Source organism: Apteryx rowi, unplaced genomic scaffold (genome assembly GCF_003343035.1).
Source record: "Apteryx rowi isolate R43461 unplaced genomic scaffold, aptRow1 scaffold_47, whole genome shotgun sequence".
Classification (NCBI taxonomy): Eukaryota; Metazoa; Chordata; class Aves; order Apterygiformes; family Apterygidae; genus Apteryx; species Apteryx rowi.
The window spans coordinates 1,981,802-2,001,181 of record NW_020450727.1 but is presented as its reverse complement, the minus strand read 5'-3'; the positions used below and the strand labels follow the sequence as shown (position 1 = coordinate 2,001,181).

The 19,380-nt window shown below is 64.6% G+C and overlaps 1 protein-coding gene across 1 annotated transcript; it reads left to right on the top strand.

The window, feature by feature from the left end:
* Positions 1 to 405: 405 nt before the first annotated feature.
* On the top strand, positions 406 to 17,075 carry WNT6 (Wnt family member 6). Its single transcript, XM_026078057.1, has 4 exons — positions 406 to 482; positions 11,419 to 11,639; positions 15,659 to 15,960; positions 16,330 to 17,075. The coding sequence occupies exons 1-4, from the start codon at positions 406 to 408 to the stop codon at positions 16,789 to 16,791; spliced, it is 1,062 nt and encodes a 353-aa protein (XP_025933842.1). The 3' UTR covers positions 16,792 to 17,075.
* Positions 17,076 to 19,380: the final 2,305 nt, after the last annotated feature.

Genomic DNA, 19,380 nt, shown 5'->3' with positions numbered 1-19,380 from the left:
CGCGGCATGCCCACGCCGTGCCCAGCGGCAGCGCCGTGTCGCCGGCTGCGCGCTCGGAGCTGCCGCTTGGCATCCAGGAGTCCCCCCGCCCGGCCCGCCCTGTCCGTCCCCCCGGGCTCCGGTTTCCCTGTCGGAGGCAGATGCTTTCGCAGCCCTGTCCCTCCTCCTCCTTCTCCGGAGCAGCCTCCGCGCCGCGCTCCAGCCGCCCGCCGGAGGTGCCTGCCCAGCCGGCCCGGGTGCCCGCCGGCCACGGCCTGGCGGAGGGAGGCAGCGGGCACGAACCGCCGGGGGCACCGGCCAGGCCCGCCGGCCGGCGAGCAGCCCCCYGCCCCGCTGTCCTCGGGGAAGCAAGGAGGGGGCTCGGAGGGGGCTCGGCTCCCTTACCTGCCCCCCACCGCTGGCACGATGTTGCCCTCCTCCCGGACCCAGCTGGGGCTCTTCTTCATCCTCCTCTGCCCCGCCAACATCATCGGCCTCTGGTGGTGAGTAGGACATCCTGGGGCTGGGTGCGAGGAGGGCACGCGGGGATCCTCGCGCTCCGGGGACAGACCCCCTCTTCCCACCTGGCAACCGAGTCTCCTATATCCGGATACCCCTGTGGTGGGGACCACTGCCCCATGCTGGGGTAGATCCAGCTGGGGCTGGCAGGCTTTGCCCCATGCTGTCAGGGTTTGCCCCGAACAGGGCTCACGCATGGCCAGGGAAGCTCAGCGCGTTGGAGACCGGCTGGGGGGCAATGCTCTGGGGGGGCTTGGGGAGACACACCTGGGCACCGAGCGCAGTCCTCAGCATGGCTCTGGCGGGGTACGGGGCACCCAGGTCCTGCAGAGAGAGCTGCAGGCTCCGTCTCTGCACCCCAAACTCGCAGCCCGGGAGGTTTGTGCACGTGTGGGGCAGCGAGGGGGAGCAGAGCCTCCAGACTTCTCCAGTAAGTCAACTTTAATTAAAAGCCTGAGGGTCCCCACGGTGTCCCCTCCTGAGCRGTGCCCCTGGACGCGGCGGGGACAAAACCCCTGTTTGTAATGGTGCCTTCATCAAAGGCAGAAACGGTGCTTTGCAGGATACCGGAGGGGGTGGGGGATTCATTACAGGCACAGAGCTGGGACCCAGCCTTGGAAAGCCCAGGTATCTGTCGAAACATGAACTATTTAAATCTATTAAGAATTTCACCCAGCCTGTCTTTATCCGGTTTTAAGTGCTTAGATTCCAGCTCCCCGGCGTGCTGTCCGGGCTATCATTCATTATCTGAGGCTATTCGTCTCCACATTGTCACACTCTTTTGACCCCTAAAATAAAGCTCTCCATAAGCCTTTCCCCTCCCGTTCCCCCGCCTGCCCGGCAGTGATTTATTCTGCGGCTCCATCTCCTTCACTAGCTCCAGCTTCAGGGGCATGGGGCGAAGGGGGGCCTTGGTGGGCAGAAATCAGTGCCGTTACAGTCGGCTTTACATCAGCGGGGAATTTGGCCTGGCACTAAGTGATGTGTTTGTTGCCAGGGAAGGGGTTAATGCAGGTCTGAGAGGGGCTCGCGCTGGTATTTTGCCAGAGGACAGGATAGCGAGAGCATGTGTACGGTACCACAAGCCCTGGCCAGGGCAGGGTCTGRGTGGAAGGTCCCCTTGCTCCCCACCACATGCCTCTGGATACCTGCGCTATCCCGGGGCATGGTCCCTCCTGATGATTGACAAGACTTGTGTTTTTCCCTGGCTAATTCTCAGGCTGTCTCTTGATCTGCCCCTGTTATCKTTGCCCCATCCTCATCCATAATTGCCTGGCAATCCTGCGGTCCCCAAGCTCGTGCCCTGCACCCCAGTGTGTCCCCATGCTCGACCAGCTCTGGGAACAGTGATGCCATCTGTCCCATGGCCAGAGCGGGCAGGGATAAAACGGGAGCTTGCTTTGCCTTTGATGTGGGGGCGGGTGGATGGGACCAGCATGGCCAGGGTGCTGGGGGCACCGCTGCCCCCTGCTCTGGGTGCTCAGAGCCACTTCTCACTGTCAAACACAGGTCACATTGGTGCTGTGACCTTGCCGTGCGTGTACTGGCATCGCTGGCTTGGGGAGATTAGAAGGATTTGGCAGAGGAGGGCAAGGGGTCAAACTTGTTTTTTAAAAAACTTAAAGAAGTTTTAAAAGAGCTTAAAAAAGAAAAGAAACCTTTAATTTAAGAATAATAACTCAGCTGCAAACAGCATGGCTGAATGCACTTGGGCAGCATAGTGGCTGCAGGGGAATCACCAGCACGCACTGTCCTTTGCTCTGGAGCCTGGAGCAAGGGAGCCCAGAGGAGGCGATGCACAATGAGGCCAGCCAGCACCACCAAATGGACATGCCAGGCATCCTAGGACAGGGCACTGTTTCTAGCCCAGTGCAGAGTGATCGGCTGATTCATGAGTCGGTTCCCCCTGTTACTTAGAGCTCAGGATCTTCTGCCCCTGGCTGAGATCATCCCTCATTTCCAGGGAGCTCTTCCTGTGCGGGGGAGAGAGCTCCAGGCAGTGCCCGGCCCTCTGAGCCATCTCAAGATGGGCATCTTCCCACATGCCTGCACCTGGTACCTGGCCCCTCAGCCAAGTTTGGGTGGCACCTGGCTCTGTTGGCTTTGCTCTTGCTGAGAAGTGGTTTGGGATGAAGCTATGTGTTGTACCAGGCTCCCTGGGGCCCCAGGGGCTGGTGGCATTGGTAGACCTGTTTCTTGCTATCTCTGTCACCTATGCATGGGGACTTTGGTGTCATGCCTTCATCTCTGTGTCTCCATCCACCCTCCTGGGGTTGCAAGAGACTGCAGGGGCACACAKGGGTGCTTAGACAATGCAGGAAAGGAAGGTGTTCCCCTCCCACTGCACCATCTGCGGTGCATTGGATGTGCAATGGAGGGGGACCCACGGGGCTGCCTGTCCCAGGGGGCTGTTTGAGGGTTTTTCCCCACGATGGTGACAGAGGAACTGATCTGTGAGTAGCATGGCTGGGTGACAGCCACCAGCTCAGTCACACAGCAGGGCTGGGTCCCAGCGGGGCATGGTCCCCAGCCGGAGACAACAGAGCTTAGCCTCTCACAGATGATAACTGCTGGTTGGGATCCTGGCAGAGATTTGCATTTACGGAGAAAAAGAACTCTGGTTTGGGTGTGATGTTAAAGGAGTGACTTCATGCTTCTCTGATGACGTTGTAGCCTGAGGAAGAGCATCCTCATTGCAGCAGTCCCCAGACAGGTTTCTGAAGATGCCACTACCCTCCTCCTATACCCCCAGTGCCCCTGTGTTTGAGACAAGTCAGAGGATGGGGACAGGCAGACACATGGATGCTCCGTGGTGGAGGGGAAGCTGGCCACGCTCAGCACCGGCGGGACACACGTGCCATTCGTGGCTACAGGTCCCTTGGTTAGCGCCAGACTGCAGGGATTAGGCCTGTCTTGCCTTCACAGTCCCTGAGAGATCTGCTTCTTTCTCCTCCCTTCATTGTTTCTTCTCATTTCCCACCTGGCTCCCCGTGCAGTGGCGGTTCCTCCCCAGGCAGAGCAGGTAGGGACCATTTTGGGCTTCCCATCTAGCCTGGATGGCGTAAGGACATGGGGCTGGCAAAYCCAGCGTTTCAGGAGCCCTAAGGAAAAAGAAGTTGGTCCAGGGCAGGACTTCAGCAGGGTTTCACCTGAGATGGTTTGTGTTTGGGGTCGCTTGGCCCGCACAGGCATGGAGTCAYGCGTGGCTGGCACAGGAACCTGGCCCCTGCTGTGCACACACTTGTTGCTGCTGGCATGTCCCCACCACACTCACCATCCGTCCCACGTGCTGCCGTGCCCACACGCTGCCAGCACAGACGTGCGGGCCCAGTGGCCCCACTGCCATGGCCAGTGGGTCACACCACACTCAATCCCCCGACTCTGTCCAGGAGCTGCAAGCCTGGAGGGAAGCTCTTGCAGGAATGTGGGGTGCCAAGAGGGAAGGGAGAAAGCAAAGCTGGGCTTCCGCCATTGCCCGAACGCCCATCAGCTCTCCACAACGCTGCCGTGCACGACTGAGTGCCGCGGTGGTCAGGAGGTGGAAGAAAGAGCTCCGGTGTTAGAGCAAGGAAGAAGCGGGGAGACGTGCTCGGCTCCAGCCATGGATCCGATGTGGGCTAGAGGGATGGAGCCCTGCCGGGGCACCTTCCCCATGTTCCCTTCCCACATATGCATGCAAGTGATGTGCATCCCCCAGTATCTCTGACCTACACTGCACTCCCACCTGTGTCCACAGCACCCCAGACTGAGCCCCTGCTCTTCCAGCACTCGTTCACCTCGGCCTCGTCTCCATCCAGCAGGCAGGTGTCAGGAAGGACCTGGCTGCTGGCATCCATGGGCCCTCCCTCACCAGGGAGCCGGCTGYGCTGCTGCTTGGGAGAGCAAAGAGGCTCCCAGCCCCGACCACCCTGCAGCTGCGCTCTGGCTAGCCCAGCACACCCTGGCGCAGGTTTCACGCGCCAGTGGACTCCCAGTCTGATCAACACCCGCCAGCGACCGCAGCCCGCCGCCGAGCCTGTAGGGACAGGCTGCTGGGCTGTAAAGCCCTGCCTGGCATGCCTTTGGGGCGAGCGTCGTGAGTCACCCGCCAGGCTTGCGCCAGCCTTCCGCTGACCCACACCTGCAGCCCACGGCCCTCCACCTCCACCGGTGCCCGGCGGGCTGGGACCGCCCCGTCGTCCCGGGCATGCCCTCACCCCCGCTGCCCCAGTGTGGAGCAGTGGGATGGGCTGTGAGCTGTGGCAGGCAGGAGAGCACCTTGCAGAGCTCGTGCCCCTGGCCTTGCAAACCCTGACTCCCACCCCTGCCAGGCAGGCATCAGAGGGTCCCCTGCTCAGGCTGGAAACGTTTCCCTCATCTCCAGCCAAAATGGCCATGGGAGGATTTCGGGAGGCCAATTCCCAGCCAGTTCAGGAGGGTTTCCAGATGCTGCCTATTTGGTGCTCGTCTTTGGGAAGGGCCTGGCTCTCCCTCTCCCTCTGTCTCAGCCAAAACACCCCTGTGTGTTCCTCCCTCATGCCATCCCTTGTCCCTGCTCCCAGTTTCCCCGACTCTCCTATGGTGACCCCACAGGGTGCCCAGGCGTGCCCTGTGCATGCACCAAGCTCGAGGGTTCAGTCAGGCTCTGCATCTGGGGCTTGACCCCTCCAGATGCCCTCCCAGGCCTCCTTCCCATGCAGGAGGGTGCCAGGTGCTGGCCAGAGCACCCCAGTATTTGCTCAGGTGGGCTTATGGGCACTCAGGGTCCTACAGCCATATGTGGCAACTGTGCTTAGCAATACATGGACCAGTCTTTGCGCCACCCCAACTCCAGGCTCTCCCAGCGACCGAAAGAAGGACACAGCGTCCACTAGTGGCAGACAACCCGGTTAAACTCCTTTCCTCTTATCCCAGGGTTTTCAGGGCTTGGCCACCGCTTTGGGACTGCCGCACTGGGGCAGCTCAGTCTCAGCATCACCCTGCAGCAGGCAGCTCTATGAGTTGATGCCAYGCCATGCAAAAGCCTCTTTCCTTTGGGCAGCTTTCAGTAAATTTGTGTCCCTTTCTTGCCATATGCCCCTGGTCCTCTGAGGAGGGCAGGGAGTGGGGTGCCCCTGCTCTGCCCAGCCCCATGGGGACTTGCAGCTCCCTCCATGTCCCAGGTGCTGCTGGCAGCCGAGCCGTGGCCATGCCCCCCAGGCCTGTGGCTTGCTGCTTATTCACTCCCCTGCGTTCCTGCTCTGCTTTCAACAGCCGGCTGCCCCGGTTAGCAACGCCCCTCCAGCGGTGCRCACGCACCTCCCCGGGTGAGGGCCCGGGTACCCGCCGCGCGCCTGCAGGGGCTGAAGGGGAGCTGCGCTCTGCCAGGGCTTGGACTGGCAAAACGTCATGCCCTCCGCCTTGCCCCATTTGCACATCGTGGGCAGAGACGGCCATGTCTGCAGGCACAGGGAGAAGGAGGCAGCGCTTGGCACCCCGGCTCCGGGGTTCCACTTTCTCACAGGGATGTCACMGGGTTTGCGGCTTGTGGGCAGCCTGAGCACGTGCCTGGCTGCGGGGCAGCGTGGATGGGGATTGCGGGGTTACCCACACCCCAGCTGTKTTGGGCTGCCAGGAGGTGCTGCGATGTCTCCCTGGGGTCTTGTGTCTCCGGGGCCCATGTCCTGTGGCTCTCACCTCTCTGAATGAGGGTGCAGAAGTGCCTCTGGTCTCAGGATGGGTGGCTGTGCACCTTGGAGCCCTGCATCCCCATCGTGAAGGCACCCGGAGGCTTGCGTGGAGCCCAGCTGGGAGGTGAGCGGGGTTCGCCCGCCATGCAGGAAAGTCCCGGCAGCAGCACACAGCAGGCGCAGCTGCAGCCGATCCCACAGGGAGCTGGTGCTGCACAACCAAAACCCTTCTTTGGGCAGCTCCGGCTGCAGGCAGACGGCAGGCCTGGGAGCGCGGTGATGGGCAGAGAGCATCCCTCTGGCTACTCCCCCTCTCCCTTGCATTCCTTTCCTCCTTGCATCCAGGCCTCTTCCCACCGCCTCTCCTGCCCCACCTCTGCCAGGGGCCTCGTTGCCTGTCGGGACTGAGACACCCTCTGACTTAGCTCACATCTCTMCTCCTCTGGAGCACACCTGCAGAGATGTCCCCAGGCCACAGCTCAGCTCCTGGCCACCATGGGATGGCTGCCGCTCCATCCTCCAGGGCTGCTTGCTCAGAAGTTTCAGGAGAAACATCAKCAGCAGCAAAGGAGGCATTTTTCCAAGCAAGGTACAGGAAGAACATGTTGTCCTGCCTTCTAAAACTCAAAACCCTGACAGCAACCTCTTTGCTAAGAGAGGTTGCTGCTTTGGGGGCCGTCCCCACAAGCTGGCAGCAGGGCGAGTGGGAGAGAGATGTCCCGTCCGTTCGTGTGGGCTGAGCTGTTGCTGCTCCTCATCCCGCCCTGCTGCAAGGATGGTGGCACAGGGAACATGGGCTTTGGAGGAAGGAGCGGGGAGAAGGGAAGCAGAGCACATAGTTAAATTGCACCTTAGCATCTCTGCTGCCAGGAGCCCAAGCACAGGTATATGGGCAGCCTCCACCCAGCCGTTTCTTCCTTTTGGGAGGATTTAGCACACTCTGGGAGCCAGAGGCTGTGGCTTGTGGTGGACCTGCCACTTTTCTCTTGGGCTACCTCTCTCTCCTGCATGGCCCATTCCATGCAGATCTGTTTTCCTGGCCTTGCTTAAGGTGCACGTGGCATTTGGGAAGGCCAACCATCCTCTTCCTTGCTGCATGGCTCTGCCAGCCTACCCGGCTGCTCCCTACAGGCTGGGACCCCAGCTGCTCCCCTTGCACCAGGACTGCTGACAGCAGCCAAAAGAAACCCTGCTCCACACCATCCGTGGTGTCCGAAGGGAAGATGGGGATTTGTGCCAGACTCCTTGGTCTATGATTTCGACTGGGGACTAGGCTGGGACCTACTGGAGGCTCCGTGACCCTGAGCTGAGCCGGAAAAGCCTGCGATTATGTGTCTTATGAGCCCCTGGCTCTGTCGCAGCAGAGACCATGTCCAGAGCGCAGGGATTGCATCAGAAACGGGAGCGAGTCTTCTTTCCYGTATGTCATCGGGGCCGGGGTCAGGCTGCGGCTCCAGGAGCCAAAGGGCTGYGGACAGAGGGTTGGCGGGGCCACAGCTTGTGTTCCTGGTCCTGTCATTCCCTGAGCAGCCCTTAGGGCCAGTCCAGGCCCTCTTCTGTGCCTCAGTTTCCCCTTTTGGCAATGGTTTTTCCCTGCAAAGGGAAACAGGCAGGGTGGGGGTGGTTCAGTGCCAGGTCCTGCGAATCACTGTGGAAAGTGGGGCTCATCGTCCCAGCTCCTTTTGGGGAGAGGGAGATGGGGCAGCGACCCAGCAGGCTGCGCCCGCCCGTGCGCCCGCGGCAGCCCCGTTTTGGAGAGCCTGGCAGCCCGGGGGAGGCCGGAGGGCTGCTGCGAGGGGCCTCAGGGGCGATGGCGGCTGGGGGCAGAGGTGCTGTGGCCAGGCACCCGGGCGGGCTGGGGGGCCGCGCTGGCGACCCGGCTCCCCGAGCAGGGCAGGGGGAGGAGAGCCCAGCGGCAGAGGTGGGGCACCTTAATTGTAGATGCGGGAGGCCTTGGAGCAGGACAAGCTCAGGCAGATCTGGGCCCCGCGCCGGAGCCCTTGCCAAAGCAGTAGCAGTTTGGCAGCATTTTTCTTGCCCTTGGCCCCCCCCCCCCCCAACCCTACAAAGCAAAACAGCTCGCGGGCTCCCGGCAGCCTCCCCGCGCGAGAAAGCAGAGCCCAGCGGAAATTAATATTGCGCCGGACTTAGGCAGCCCTCCCCGCGCCTCGCCAGCGAGGCCGGCGGGCTCCCCGCGCAGCCCGGGCCGTGGGTGGGGACCACGCGGTGCCGGCGAGCCGCCCGCGAGCCCCCGGGCCCTCCGGGGCTGAGCTCTTCCATCCTGCCGGCCCGTCTGATCCGGCGGGCTGGGGTGAGCCGCAGTTCAGCATTTGATCTGACGGCCCGAGGGCTCACTCCTCATTTTTATAAGAGTACAAAGAGTCTTCTTTTAATGAAAAGTCCCATCTCGGCTCCCCTTCTCCCCTATCCCACCGGATCAGGCGGCCAAACCTCGCCGCGGCCGACCTCGGGAGCGCGCGGCCCGGGCAGACCCCCTGGCCAGCGCTGGCCGGGTGCACCGCGGCGGGGGTGCGTCCCCGCGGAGGGGCGGCCGGGCTCAGGGTCGCTGCTAAGGCTGGCGGCGCGGGTTCGAATGCCGACGCGAGCGTCGCGGCGTGGGGCAGGCTTGCTGCCGGCTTTCCCCACGGGCCTCAGTTTCCCCACCTGCAGGACTCTTGGGCCGGCGGCTGGGCTATTTCTCAGCGCGGCCCCGCAGCGCGGAGGGGTGCTGGAGCTGGGGGGCACTCCGTGTGCTCGCACCCCGCGGCCTGCTGGGGTGGGAGAGGGACCGCCGTGGCGTGGTCAGGAGAGCGAGGGGCTGGCGCTGCTGGCAGAGGGGAGGGCGACGGCGTCCGAGGACGCTGCCCCAGCTGCGCCTCCGTCCGCAGGGCTGCTGTGCGGCGTGCGGCGCTGCGCATCCCGGGCACAGGGAAACGGAGCTGCGGGGAGCAAGGGAGGCGGGCGCTCCCCTGCAGCCATGTGCGCTCGCCTCCGTTTCCCCGCTGGAGGTCACCTTTCCGGGCCGCATCTCTTGACTGAGCCGTTTAACGCTTTAGCTCTCATCAGGGCTCTCCTTGCAGATGGGTCCTTCCCAAATCCAGCCCCGCTCGCAGACGGGTCCAGCAGCTGCTTGCCGGGCTGCCGGGCAGGCAGCGTCCGAGCGGGATCTCCCCATCCCAACACCCTGTTGCTGCTTGTCCCGTGTCCCCTGGCTGCCGTCGCTGTGAGAGGCTCAGAGCGGCTGCACATGCAGTGACAAGGCTTGGTGGCAGCGTGCCCCAGCCAGCCGTGCCTTCCCCGTGCGACTGCTGGATACGGCCCGGCCCCCAGGCAGTCCCGCACTCTCCATCAGCCCCACATCTTGCAGGAGGGGCCCTGTAGGCTAGTGTGGGGTCTGTGCTGGTGGGGAAGGCCGTGATGCTCCATCAGCTGCCCCGGGGAGGAGATGGGAGCTGCACAAAGCTCAGCCTGGCCCTGACTCTGCTTTCCCTGGCTTGGATGCCGAGGGATGGCTCCTGGTGCAGGGGAGCGAGGGATGGGTTTGCTCAGTTCAGGCTCGGGAGCCTGACGTGGGGCAGGGGGCCCCTGGCAGGTCCTTGAGCTGGGAGGGGGCTGCATGCTGGGTGGGTTTGCAAGCAAAGCCCTAGAGGCTTGTGTCCCAAACACAGCCAGAAAACTGCAGCCCCCCCCAGCTGCGAAAGAGAAAAAAGAAACTCAGAAGATGTTTAAACACAGAGATTCATCTTGTGATTTTCGAGCCTTTGGGGCTTGGCCAGGCTATAAAGGCTTGTCGGGGTTTGGAAGCTGCGAAGCGCCCTGCGCTCGTCCGCTGCGAGCAGCTCAGGCGCCTGTCCCTGGGGGACCCTTGGGAGACATGGCCAGGAGCCTCTGCTCCCGGGAGGGGAGAGAGGCTGCGGCAGGGCCGGTGTGTGAGATCCGCTCGGTGCCGGAGACGAGGCAGCTCTGGCTCTGCTGTCCCAGCCCCGGTGATCCTGGCATCCCACATCCTCAGCAAAGCATGCGGTGCTCTGAGAGGCCGGGAACGCGACGGTGCCCTGTGGCAGGGCATGGAGAGGCTGGGGGTTTGCAGCATCTCTGGGCAAAGGGGCTCCGGTTTGCAGGGCAAAAGACCCTCAAAAGTCCTGCAGGGTCCAAGCTGGGCTCCAGCCTTCTTGTAGCCCTGGGGGCCACGCTAAATTCGGGTTGTCCGCGGTCGTGTGCCGGCTGAAAGCGTCTCTGAGCTGCAGGACGGGTGGCGTGGGCAGGAGGCACGTGGCACGCGGCGCGCCCGCCCTCTCCCTCCGCGGCTCTCGCGGTGCCCGGCGGCTGAGCGGGGCCGTCGCCTGCCCGCCACGGGGCCTCGCGCCGGCTCCGGCGGCTGCGCAGCTGGGATGAGCCACGCTTCAGAGGGCCCTCGGGGCTGAATGAGCGGGGAAAGCGGGGAGTTTCTGCAGCCAGCGGCGTGCCAGGGAGCGCGCCGTCGTGCTCGGGCTTTGCCTCCTGGCCCAGAGAGCCAGGCACCTCGCTGCAGCTGTGCTGGCGAGGCGCTGCCTCGGGCGCGGGCCCAGGCTGAGGCTTGCCCTCCCGCGCCGGCATCGGCAGGGCTGGCGACGCCGCGCGTGGCCCTCCCTCTGCGCACGCGGCAGCCCGCGGCGCCGTCCCCCGAGGCCGGTGCCTGGGCAGGGGGAGGCGAGCRTGGGAGCTGGGGAGGGACCTGGCCCCCAGCCAAGGGGCTTTATCTCCGGCAAGGTCACTCGGCTCGGCTCCCACGGGGAAAAGCAGCGCGGTGCCCCCGGCGTGGGGGGAGACGGTGCAGGAATGCGGCCCGCGGCCGGGCTCTGCCCTGTGCCGTGGCACCGTGCCCGCGGGGCGCCGGGAGCAGGAGCGGACCCCCGTATCGGTCACCGCTGCCCCTGCACGGCCCGCCTCCCACGGGGGCACCTCCGTCACCCCCCGGGATGTCCCCAGAGGGGAACGCGCTGGGAGCAGGGCCAGCGCCGTCCTCCAGCCTGCCCGGCCCCTGCCCCCGTAGTGGGGTGTCTCCCCCGCTCCCCACCTGGCTGGGCAGGGCATGGTGTCCCCATGGGTGCTGGCACCCAGGTGCCACCCACACCGCCTGTGCTGCCCTCCCCGCACACCCGCCCCGGCTCCTCAGCGCCCACGCTCAGCGCTGCCCTGCGGTCCCCTCTGTCCCGGGGTGCCCCCAGCGCAAGCCAGGGCGCCTGGCCCGGCCCCGGCGCTGCTTTTGCTCTGCTCGCTGTCCCTCCTGCAGGGCAGTGGGCAGCCCCCTGGTCATGGACCCCAACAGCATCTGCCGCAAGACGAAGCGGCTGGCAGGGAAGCAGGCAGAGCTGTGCCAGCTGGAGCCGGAGATCGTGCAGGAGGTGGCCAAGGGCACCAAGCTGGGCGTGCGGGAGTGCCAGTACCAGTTCCGCTTCCGCCGCTGGAACTGCACCAGCCACAGCAAGTACTTCGGCAAGATCCTGCAGCAGGGTAAGGCCACTGCCCCGGCCCCGCCGCTTCCCCAACCTCACAGCTCCTGAAAAGCAAACCGCAGCCTCCGGCCACGAGGCCGCAACCCCCCCGGGACACCTGGAGCAGAGCCCTGGCGTGCATCTGTCTGTGCGCACGCGCGCGCGCGCGCGTGTGTGTGTGTGTGTGTGTGTGTGCCTGCAAGCTGCACTGGGCCGGGTTTGCAGCGGGAGCGCGGGTGCGATGCCTGGTGTGTGGCCGTGCGTCCACGCTTGGGTGTGCAGGTGTGTGCGTGTATGTGTGTGTGCGTGCACATCCGTGGCAGGGAGCTGGATGGCAGCTCAGCCCCTCGGGAGTGTGTGTGTGTGTGTGTGTGTATGTGTGTAGAGGGGATTGCTTAGTGCTCCACAGCGCAGTCATGCTGAGGTTTTACTGCCGGGACATGTCTCCCCGTGTTGTAATGAAGCAATTACCGATGCTCCCAGACAGCGCGGGGCTTCACAAAGCCCAAGAATGCACCCTCRTCTGGCAGTGATTTACTGCTCCCCGGGGACCCCGCTGCGCGCTGGGGGAAGGGGTCTGGGTGGGAGGCAGAGTGCAGGCACTGGGAGCTGCCCCTCGCCCCACAGGTGCTCTGCAAATCCCCTCTGTGCTGGCCCTGGAGGGAGCAATGGGGAGGAGAGCTCACCCGTGGTCCCTGAGCCCTCGAGGTGGGCACCCAGACGTCACCCCTGCGTGCCCTTCCCGTGCCCAAGGGAAAGGGGCTGGCTGTCAGGGAGGGACAGGCTGGCCCTAGGCAAATCCACGGGGATGCCCAAAGCTCCTTGCCTGTGCTCGGAGAGCTGGTGGGGCCACTTGCCTGCTCTGCCAGCACCTCTCCCAGCTGGCCGCGCTGGGCCTGGGTGCGTCCGCCAGGCGAAGGCAGAGTGGGTAAGCCCTTGGGCCTTGCAAGGAGCTCGGGGTGGCTGTGTCCCGCCGGCGGGAGGCTTCCTCCCTCGGAGGCGCTGGCAAGGGCAGAGCGCCCTGGGCACCCCCCGGCTGCAGGCACCAGCGGGGGGCAGAGCAGGGGCAAGATGCAGCTCCCCAGGAAACTCTCCCCGCGGCACAGAGATGCTTCTCATTTTTGTCGAGCCGGGAATCTGCTCCAAGAGCCGCCCGCCAGCGGGGAGGGAGCAGCGTGCCACACCTGGGCCCTGGCAGCGCCGAACACGCCGAGGCAGGGGAGAGCGGAGAGCTCGAGGGGGCCACCCACCGCTGTCCCATGCGCAGGGGCACGCGACCACGGCACTCCCCTGTCCCCAGGAAACTGGCCCGTCTCGGGGCGGTGGTGGTGCTGATTTGCAGCTGTGGGTTCCCCCTGATCTGGAGAGACGTATTCAGTCCTGGGGCAGAGAGCCAGGGACACCCGGGGGACAGTCCTGCCTCCGGAGTAACCTGTTTGAACGCCGTCCTGGCAGTGAGGCAGGCAGGATCTGTGCCAGGAAGGGCTCCAGGCTGGAAGCGGGATGTGCTAGGCTGCCAAAGCCAGACCAGATGGCGAGTGGGTGATGCTGGCAGATGAACTGTCTGGTACCCGGAGGGAAGCTCGGGTTGGAAGAGTCACAGACACATCCGGCATGGGGATGCTGAAGGAGCTGCCAGGCTCTTTTGACCGAGCAGCATTGCTGGGGTCGTGGATATGAGCAGTGTCCTGGGGACAGTGGTGAGTCTGGGAGTCMCTGGCCCTCTTGCAGGAGAGAGGAGAGGCTGAGGGTGCGGGAAATCCCAGCTGAAGGTGCAGAGCTCCTCGGGGCTGTGGCCGTGGGCAACAAGCAGAGAGCATCTCTGCAGGCAGGCACCAGCCTTGCTTTAGCTCTGCACAAGCCATCCCGGGCTTCCCAGCAGCCCTGGCATCTCCTGTTCAGCAGCCTCCTCTTTCCAAGCAAAGATGCTGCAGCTAGCCCTGGTTTCCAGCCATGGCCTCCCTGGTGCCCCATGGGGAGCTGGTCCCATCCCACRTCACAGCCCCGCGTCCCATCTGCCGTGTGAGCGTGGGGCAACCCAGCTGGTTGCAAAGTGCCGTATCRTGGCATGCACCCCCCTCCAAGATGTGCCTTCCTCCTCCGCGGTTCACTTGCCACATGGTCCCGCTGGACGGGCCCCATGGTGCGCTGTGGTGCTGCAGTCGCAGCCGTTCCCCTTTCCCCCCCCTGCCCACTGCCCATGTGTGCCAGGCACAGGGCGCCCGTAAATGCTTGCTTGGGGGCAGCCGCATGCCTGGAGGAGCCGTCGGAGGAGCGGYGTTCCCGCCAAGCACCCTCTATGCTGAGCAGCCCAGCTAGCTGGGCAGGACGGGCAGCTCCGTCGGCTGCAGGATGCCATGGAGGATCCTGCTGGCCCCACACGGGACTGGTGACTTAGGGGGCAGGAGGGCACCTGCTGGAATGGCACCCATGTGCCCAGTTCCCATCAGACCAACGGTTGTTGAGTGCCACGTGGGCAGGCGGGTGGGCAACCCATGGAGCCCATGCCAGGCATGCCAGGAGCCCCCTTTCCCCAGAAGCCCCCCAGCTCAGAGTGCGTTTCAGGGCACGTGGTGGGGAAACAGCAGCCCTTCTGCATGCCAGGGCCCCATCCTTCCAGCTCCAGCCCATCATCCCCATCACGCCTGGCACGGCACTCCCCCGGCACACTGCTGGGACATGTCCCTGGACCCACAGTGTCCCACCGCCTGGAGGCAGAGTGACAGCAGCTGGGGATGCCCCCCTTCCCAGGACCCCTCTTTTGAGAGCTCCTGGGGTGCAGGTGTGCACACGTGCTCCTGTGTGTGTGGAGACACGTGGTCAGGAACCTATTTGTTGCACATGTTCACCGCACGTGTTCTTTGCACGCGTGCACGTGCCTTGCGGTCCCGCATGGGCTGCCYGAAGCCCAGAGGTGCACGCGGGGTTAGGATGTGACCAGGGACGCATGGCAGGGGTGCTGGGCTGCTTCTGGCAGGATGAGGCCCCCAAAAGCTGCCATGGGGCTGCGGGAAGGGGACGCTCAGCCCATCCGATTCTGCATTTGGGGCCTACGGCTGATCCCGGTGCCAAGCCAGGGGTCTAGCTGGGGGTGGATATCTCCCCCCAGCCCCCTCTGTCCATCCCTATGTGGGCTGCAAAGCCCCCCCATCCCCTCCTGCCATCCCTCCACGGGCCGTGCCACTGCCCTGCCACGTCCCCCTCCGTCCCCATGCCACAGGCACCCTCTGTGTGTCCCCACCCTGGGCAGGAGCCCGCCTGGCACGGGGGGAGCGCAGGAGCCCCCCGAGCAGGGCGCCGCGCTCCCACTGCCAGAATCCCCCGCTGGCTGCGGCTGCAAACGGCAGGTCCAGGCAGGGGAAGGATGCTTGGAATTTGTGTCCCGGAGCAGAGAGAGACAGGAGCAAATACTACTAATAAATAATCCTGCAGGGTGGAGGCTGTGCTGGCGGAGGGAGGGGGGCAGGCATCACCCCATGGCAAAGGGGGTATGGGGGGAGCCCAGGCAGGACTGCTTCATCACTGGCACCCCGCAGAGGGGCAAGCAGCACCCACAGGGTGTCTCCCAGTACCATTGCCCTTTTCTCCTCTCTGTGGACCAGCTTGCAGCTGGGGGTGGGATTTTTACAGCTCTGGGGGATATAGGGGGACATTGAGGGGGCAGTTACCCAGCACCCCTCYTGCTTACCCCACAGGTGCCCCAAGCTGCCCTCCTGTCTATGGGGCAGCACCAGTCCTTGGAGAGGGAGGCGTGAGGTTTGTTGCCCTACTGGTAGCCCCGAGGACACCACTAATGGGTGGAGGATCAGCCCGGCTGCCCCCCAAATCCTGCCTTCCTGCAAACCTGCTTGCAAGAGGCAGCCCCTGTCCCATGCAGCCGGTGCTGGGGTGGGCGCATCACCCAGCGAGCAGCTCCTAGCGCAGGGGAAGGGGCAGAAGGGAAGATCCAAGGACCTGGGAGATGCAGGGGGGTTGCTTTGYTTGCAGGGTCTTTGCCAGAGCTGACCCCGCATCCTGGACCTGGTTGTTCCCCTGCAGATATCCGGGAGACAGCCTTCGTGTACGCCATCACGGCGGCCGGGGTGAGCCACGCCATCACGCAGGCCTGCAGCATGGGCGAGCTGCTGCAGTGCGGCTGCGAGCTGACGCGGAGCCGGGCTCCCCCCTCGCCCACGGCTGGCCCAGGCGCCGAGGGCACGGCCTGGGAGTGGGGGGGCTGTGGGGACGACGTGCAGTTCGGCTACGAGAAGTCCCAGCAATTCATGGATGCCAAGAGCAAGAAAGGCAAAAACGACATCCGGGCCCTCATCGACCTGCACAACAATGAAGCYGGGCGCTTGGTAAGGACCCCTCCGCTCCCTGCCCTCCTCTGCGGACGGAGCGGCTGGAATGGGATCCCCCCATCGCCCCCCACGCTCCCCACCCAGCTCGACCCTCATCGTATATCTCCCCCACAAAGCAGCTCTCCCTTCCCACGCACTGCACAGGCACCCACGGTGGGTCCCCTGCCAGCTTTCTGGAGGAAATATGGAGCAATATATTTAAGCAGGCACTTTGGAAAATCCCTCTCCCCCCTGCACCCTCCCCTGGGCCAGGGCAGCACCCAAGAGCCAGGGGTGTTTGGATGGGGGGTGCCGGGCAGGGGATGCGGGTGCCCAGGAGGTGCACAGAGGGGACATCCCGAGCTGAGCGTCCCCATGTCTCCCCAGGCGGTGCGGAGCTACATGAGGACAGAGTGCAAATGCCACGGGTTGTCGGGCTCCTGCACCCTGCGGACCTGCTGGCGGAAGATGCCCCATTTCCGCGAGGTGGGGGACCGCCTGCTGGAGCGCTTCAACGGCGCCTTCAAGGTGATGGGGGGCAACGACGGGAAAACCCTCATCCCCGTGGGCGACAACATCAAACCGCCCGACAAGCAGGACCTCATCTACTCGGCCGACTCACCCGACTTCTGCTCGGCCAACCGCAAGACGGGCTCGCTGGGCACCCGGGGCCGCGTCTGCAACAGCACGGCCATGGACACCAGCGGCTGCGACCTGCTGTGCTGCGGGCGAGGGCACCGGGACGAGACCGTGGTGCTGGAGGAGAACTGCCTCTGCCGCTTCCACTGGTGCTGCGTGGTGCAGTGCCGCAAGTGCTCCGTCCGCCAGGAGCTCAGCCTCTGCGTCTGACAGCCCCGGCCGCGCCGCTGCCTCCCCGGCATGCCCRGGGCCAGGCCGGGACGCTTTCGGGGCCACCCCCAGCCCTGTGCCGGGGCGCCGGGGCTGTGCTGCGGCCCCAGGACATGGACAGGTCACCCCGGAGAGCAGGCTGGGCTGGTGGCAGGGACAGTGCGGGGAGCCCAGCTCTCTCCTGCGTCGTCCAGGGGACACTTGGGGGCTGCCTGGCATCCCCACGGCCCCTGCGGTGGGGGCTGCGGGGACAGAGCTTCCACTAATAAAGCTATTTAAACCCGCGGTCCTGCAGCGCTTGCTGGGGAGGGCTGGGAAGCGCTGACTGCCGTACTGGCAAGGGCAGAGCCCAGAGAGCCAGCCAGCCCCCTCGGCGAGTCCAGCTCTCTCCAGCCTCCTGCTCGCACCGGCCGTGCGGCAGAGCCAGGCTTGTTTCTCATCCACTGCCTGCTCTTCTCCATGGTTTCAGACCCAGCGTGGCCCAGGAGTGTGCTGGATGAAGCCAGGTGCTCTCCTGCCCCGCTCCGCAGCCCCCTTGCCGGGCTGGTGCTCTCCTCCCTGCATMCATGGTCACCCTTGCTCAGAGATGCCAGTTTGTGTCCCCGCTTCACCTGACCTGGGATACCTGTGATGAACAACCTCCTGCAGTCCGTGGTCCCCTCCACACGCCTCCGTGCAGGAGGTATTGCTGGCCACCTCTCGAAGATCTCCTGTATTTTTTTCCTCTCCATCTTCAGCCACTTTCGTTGCAGTTCCTGCCCCGGGGCTGGGCATGGAGGAGCGCTGTGCGGCGCTGGCACTGCCTGGGTTGGTGGCATGCGAGGCATTCGCTTGGCATGCCGTGGGCCGTGTGCAGCCTCACCTGGCCGGCACCACGCCAGGCATGTCTCCGTAACCTGATCAGCCCGTGCCCCCCCGGGCAAACACGAGGCTCGCAGCAGCGACGAAACCCACGAGGCCAGGGTGAAGCTCACGGCGCTGCCCATGCCGCCACGATGAGGGGTGCCACGCAGCRGGGCGGAGGCGATGCCCACGGCTGCCTGCTCCCCGGGCGAGAGGCAGAGCCCCTGGGGGTCCCAGCTCGCCCGCCTCTGCCAGCGAGCGGGGCAAGGCAGGGCAAGCAGGGTGCTGGTGAACGATTAACTTGGCCCGGYGAGCGCCAGGGCGGGAGCCTCTAAATCTGTCAGCTGCAGCTTTACAGCTGGAAATTCCCTCCTGGCTTGCCCAGAGCAGCGCTTGGAGAGGGGAGGCACGCGGGGCTCCCGGGAACTCCCAGCCACGCGCACGCGTGTGCGAACACGGCAGTGCGTGCGAGCAGGGCTGGGCGGCTGCGTGCGGAGGCATCTGTGCATGCAGGCAGCTTGGTGCGTGTGTGTGTGAAGGTAACGTGCCTACACGTGTTCGCAACGCTGTGTGTGCAGGCGAGTTTGCGTGCACCCCTGTATTGGTGTGTGCGAGCCTCTCGCATGCGGGGGAGCAAGTTTGCCTGTGTGCCTGCGTGCATGTCTACGAATACACTGCAAATTGTCACTGTGCGTTCGCAGGTGACCCTGTCCCCATGTGTGTCTGCACGAGCATGTTTGCTCACACGTGTCTCGATGTGTTTGCGCAGGTGTGCCTGGGACAGGGAGGACATGCATGGGTACAGGAGGGCCCTGCAGCAGGGGAGCACTGGGGACGCRGGGCCTGTTTGCTGGGAGGTGGGGGAGCCTGTTTGCTAGGCTGTGTGAGCGGGGCCCTTAGCAACACTGGCGCGTGTCTCAAGCCCTGGGCTGCCAGCAGGAGGGTTCAGCTCAGGCAGGTCACCTGGACCTCTGGGTCACCCCAGCTCCCTCCCTGAGCCACCCTGGACTGTGGCCCTTGTGCTGGGGTGACTCTGAACACCTCTGTGAGACGTGAGAGCACAGGGGTTGAACCAGGGGCTGGGAACCCGTTTTCTGGCTCCGTCCCAGCTCTGGCCTTCAGGAGCTCCTTCCCCGGTGTCTGCCTCAGTTTCCCCACAGCGGGCAGCTCTCATGCTCCTGGCTGCATGGACCTGGCTTTGGAGGTCTGGGTCATGGATAAACCCTGGGCAGGCCAGGTTGTTTGTGTGCATAAGGGGTCAGGACCTGTTCCCAAGCTGTCCCCTCCCTGCCACTGCCCCAGTTCTAGCTCCTGGGGGCTAGATGCCACAAGAGCCAAATGTGGATGAAGGAAGGTAGAAAACAGAGCCAGGGCAGGGCCAGGAAAGGTCCTGCCACTCAGAGAGAGGCACCCTCTGCATCCCCCAGGTGCCCTGCTTGACTATGGAGGGGGGACGGTGGTTTTGGGGGGGGTGCTGACTCCTGTCACTGCCGGTCCTGAGCTGGCAGAGCCAAACCCTTTCCCTTTGCACCCAGGGGAGGCCCTGGCACAGCCCGGCGATGCCGTCGGCCAGGCAGGGAGCAAGCCCGGTGCGGGAGGCTGGGGCAGGCTGGAGCAGGCTGGGCAGCCCCCCCTCCCAGCCCCCTAGCGGCCCTCCAGCCCCCCGGGAGCCCCTCGGGAGCCCCTCCATCGCTCTAGCAGCCCCCAGCTCGCCATCCCCTTAAGACCCCCCCGCAGCGCCTCTGC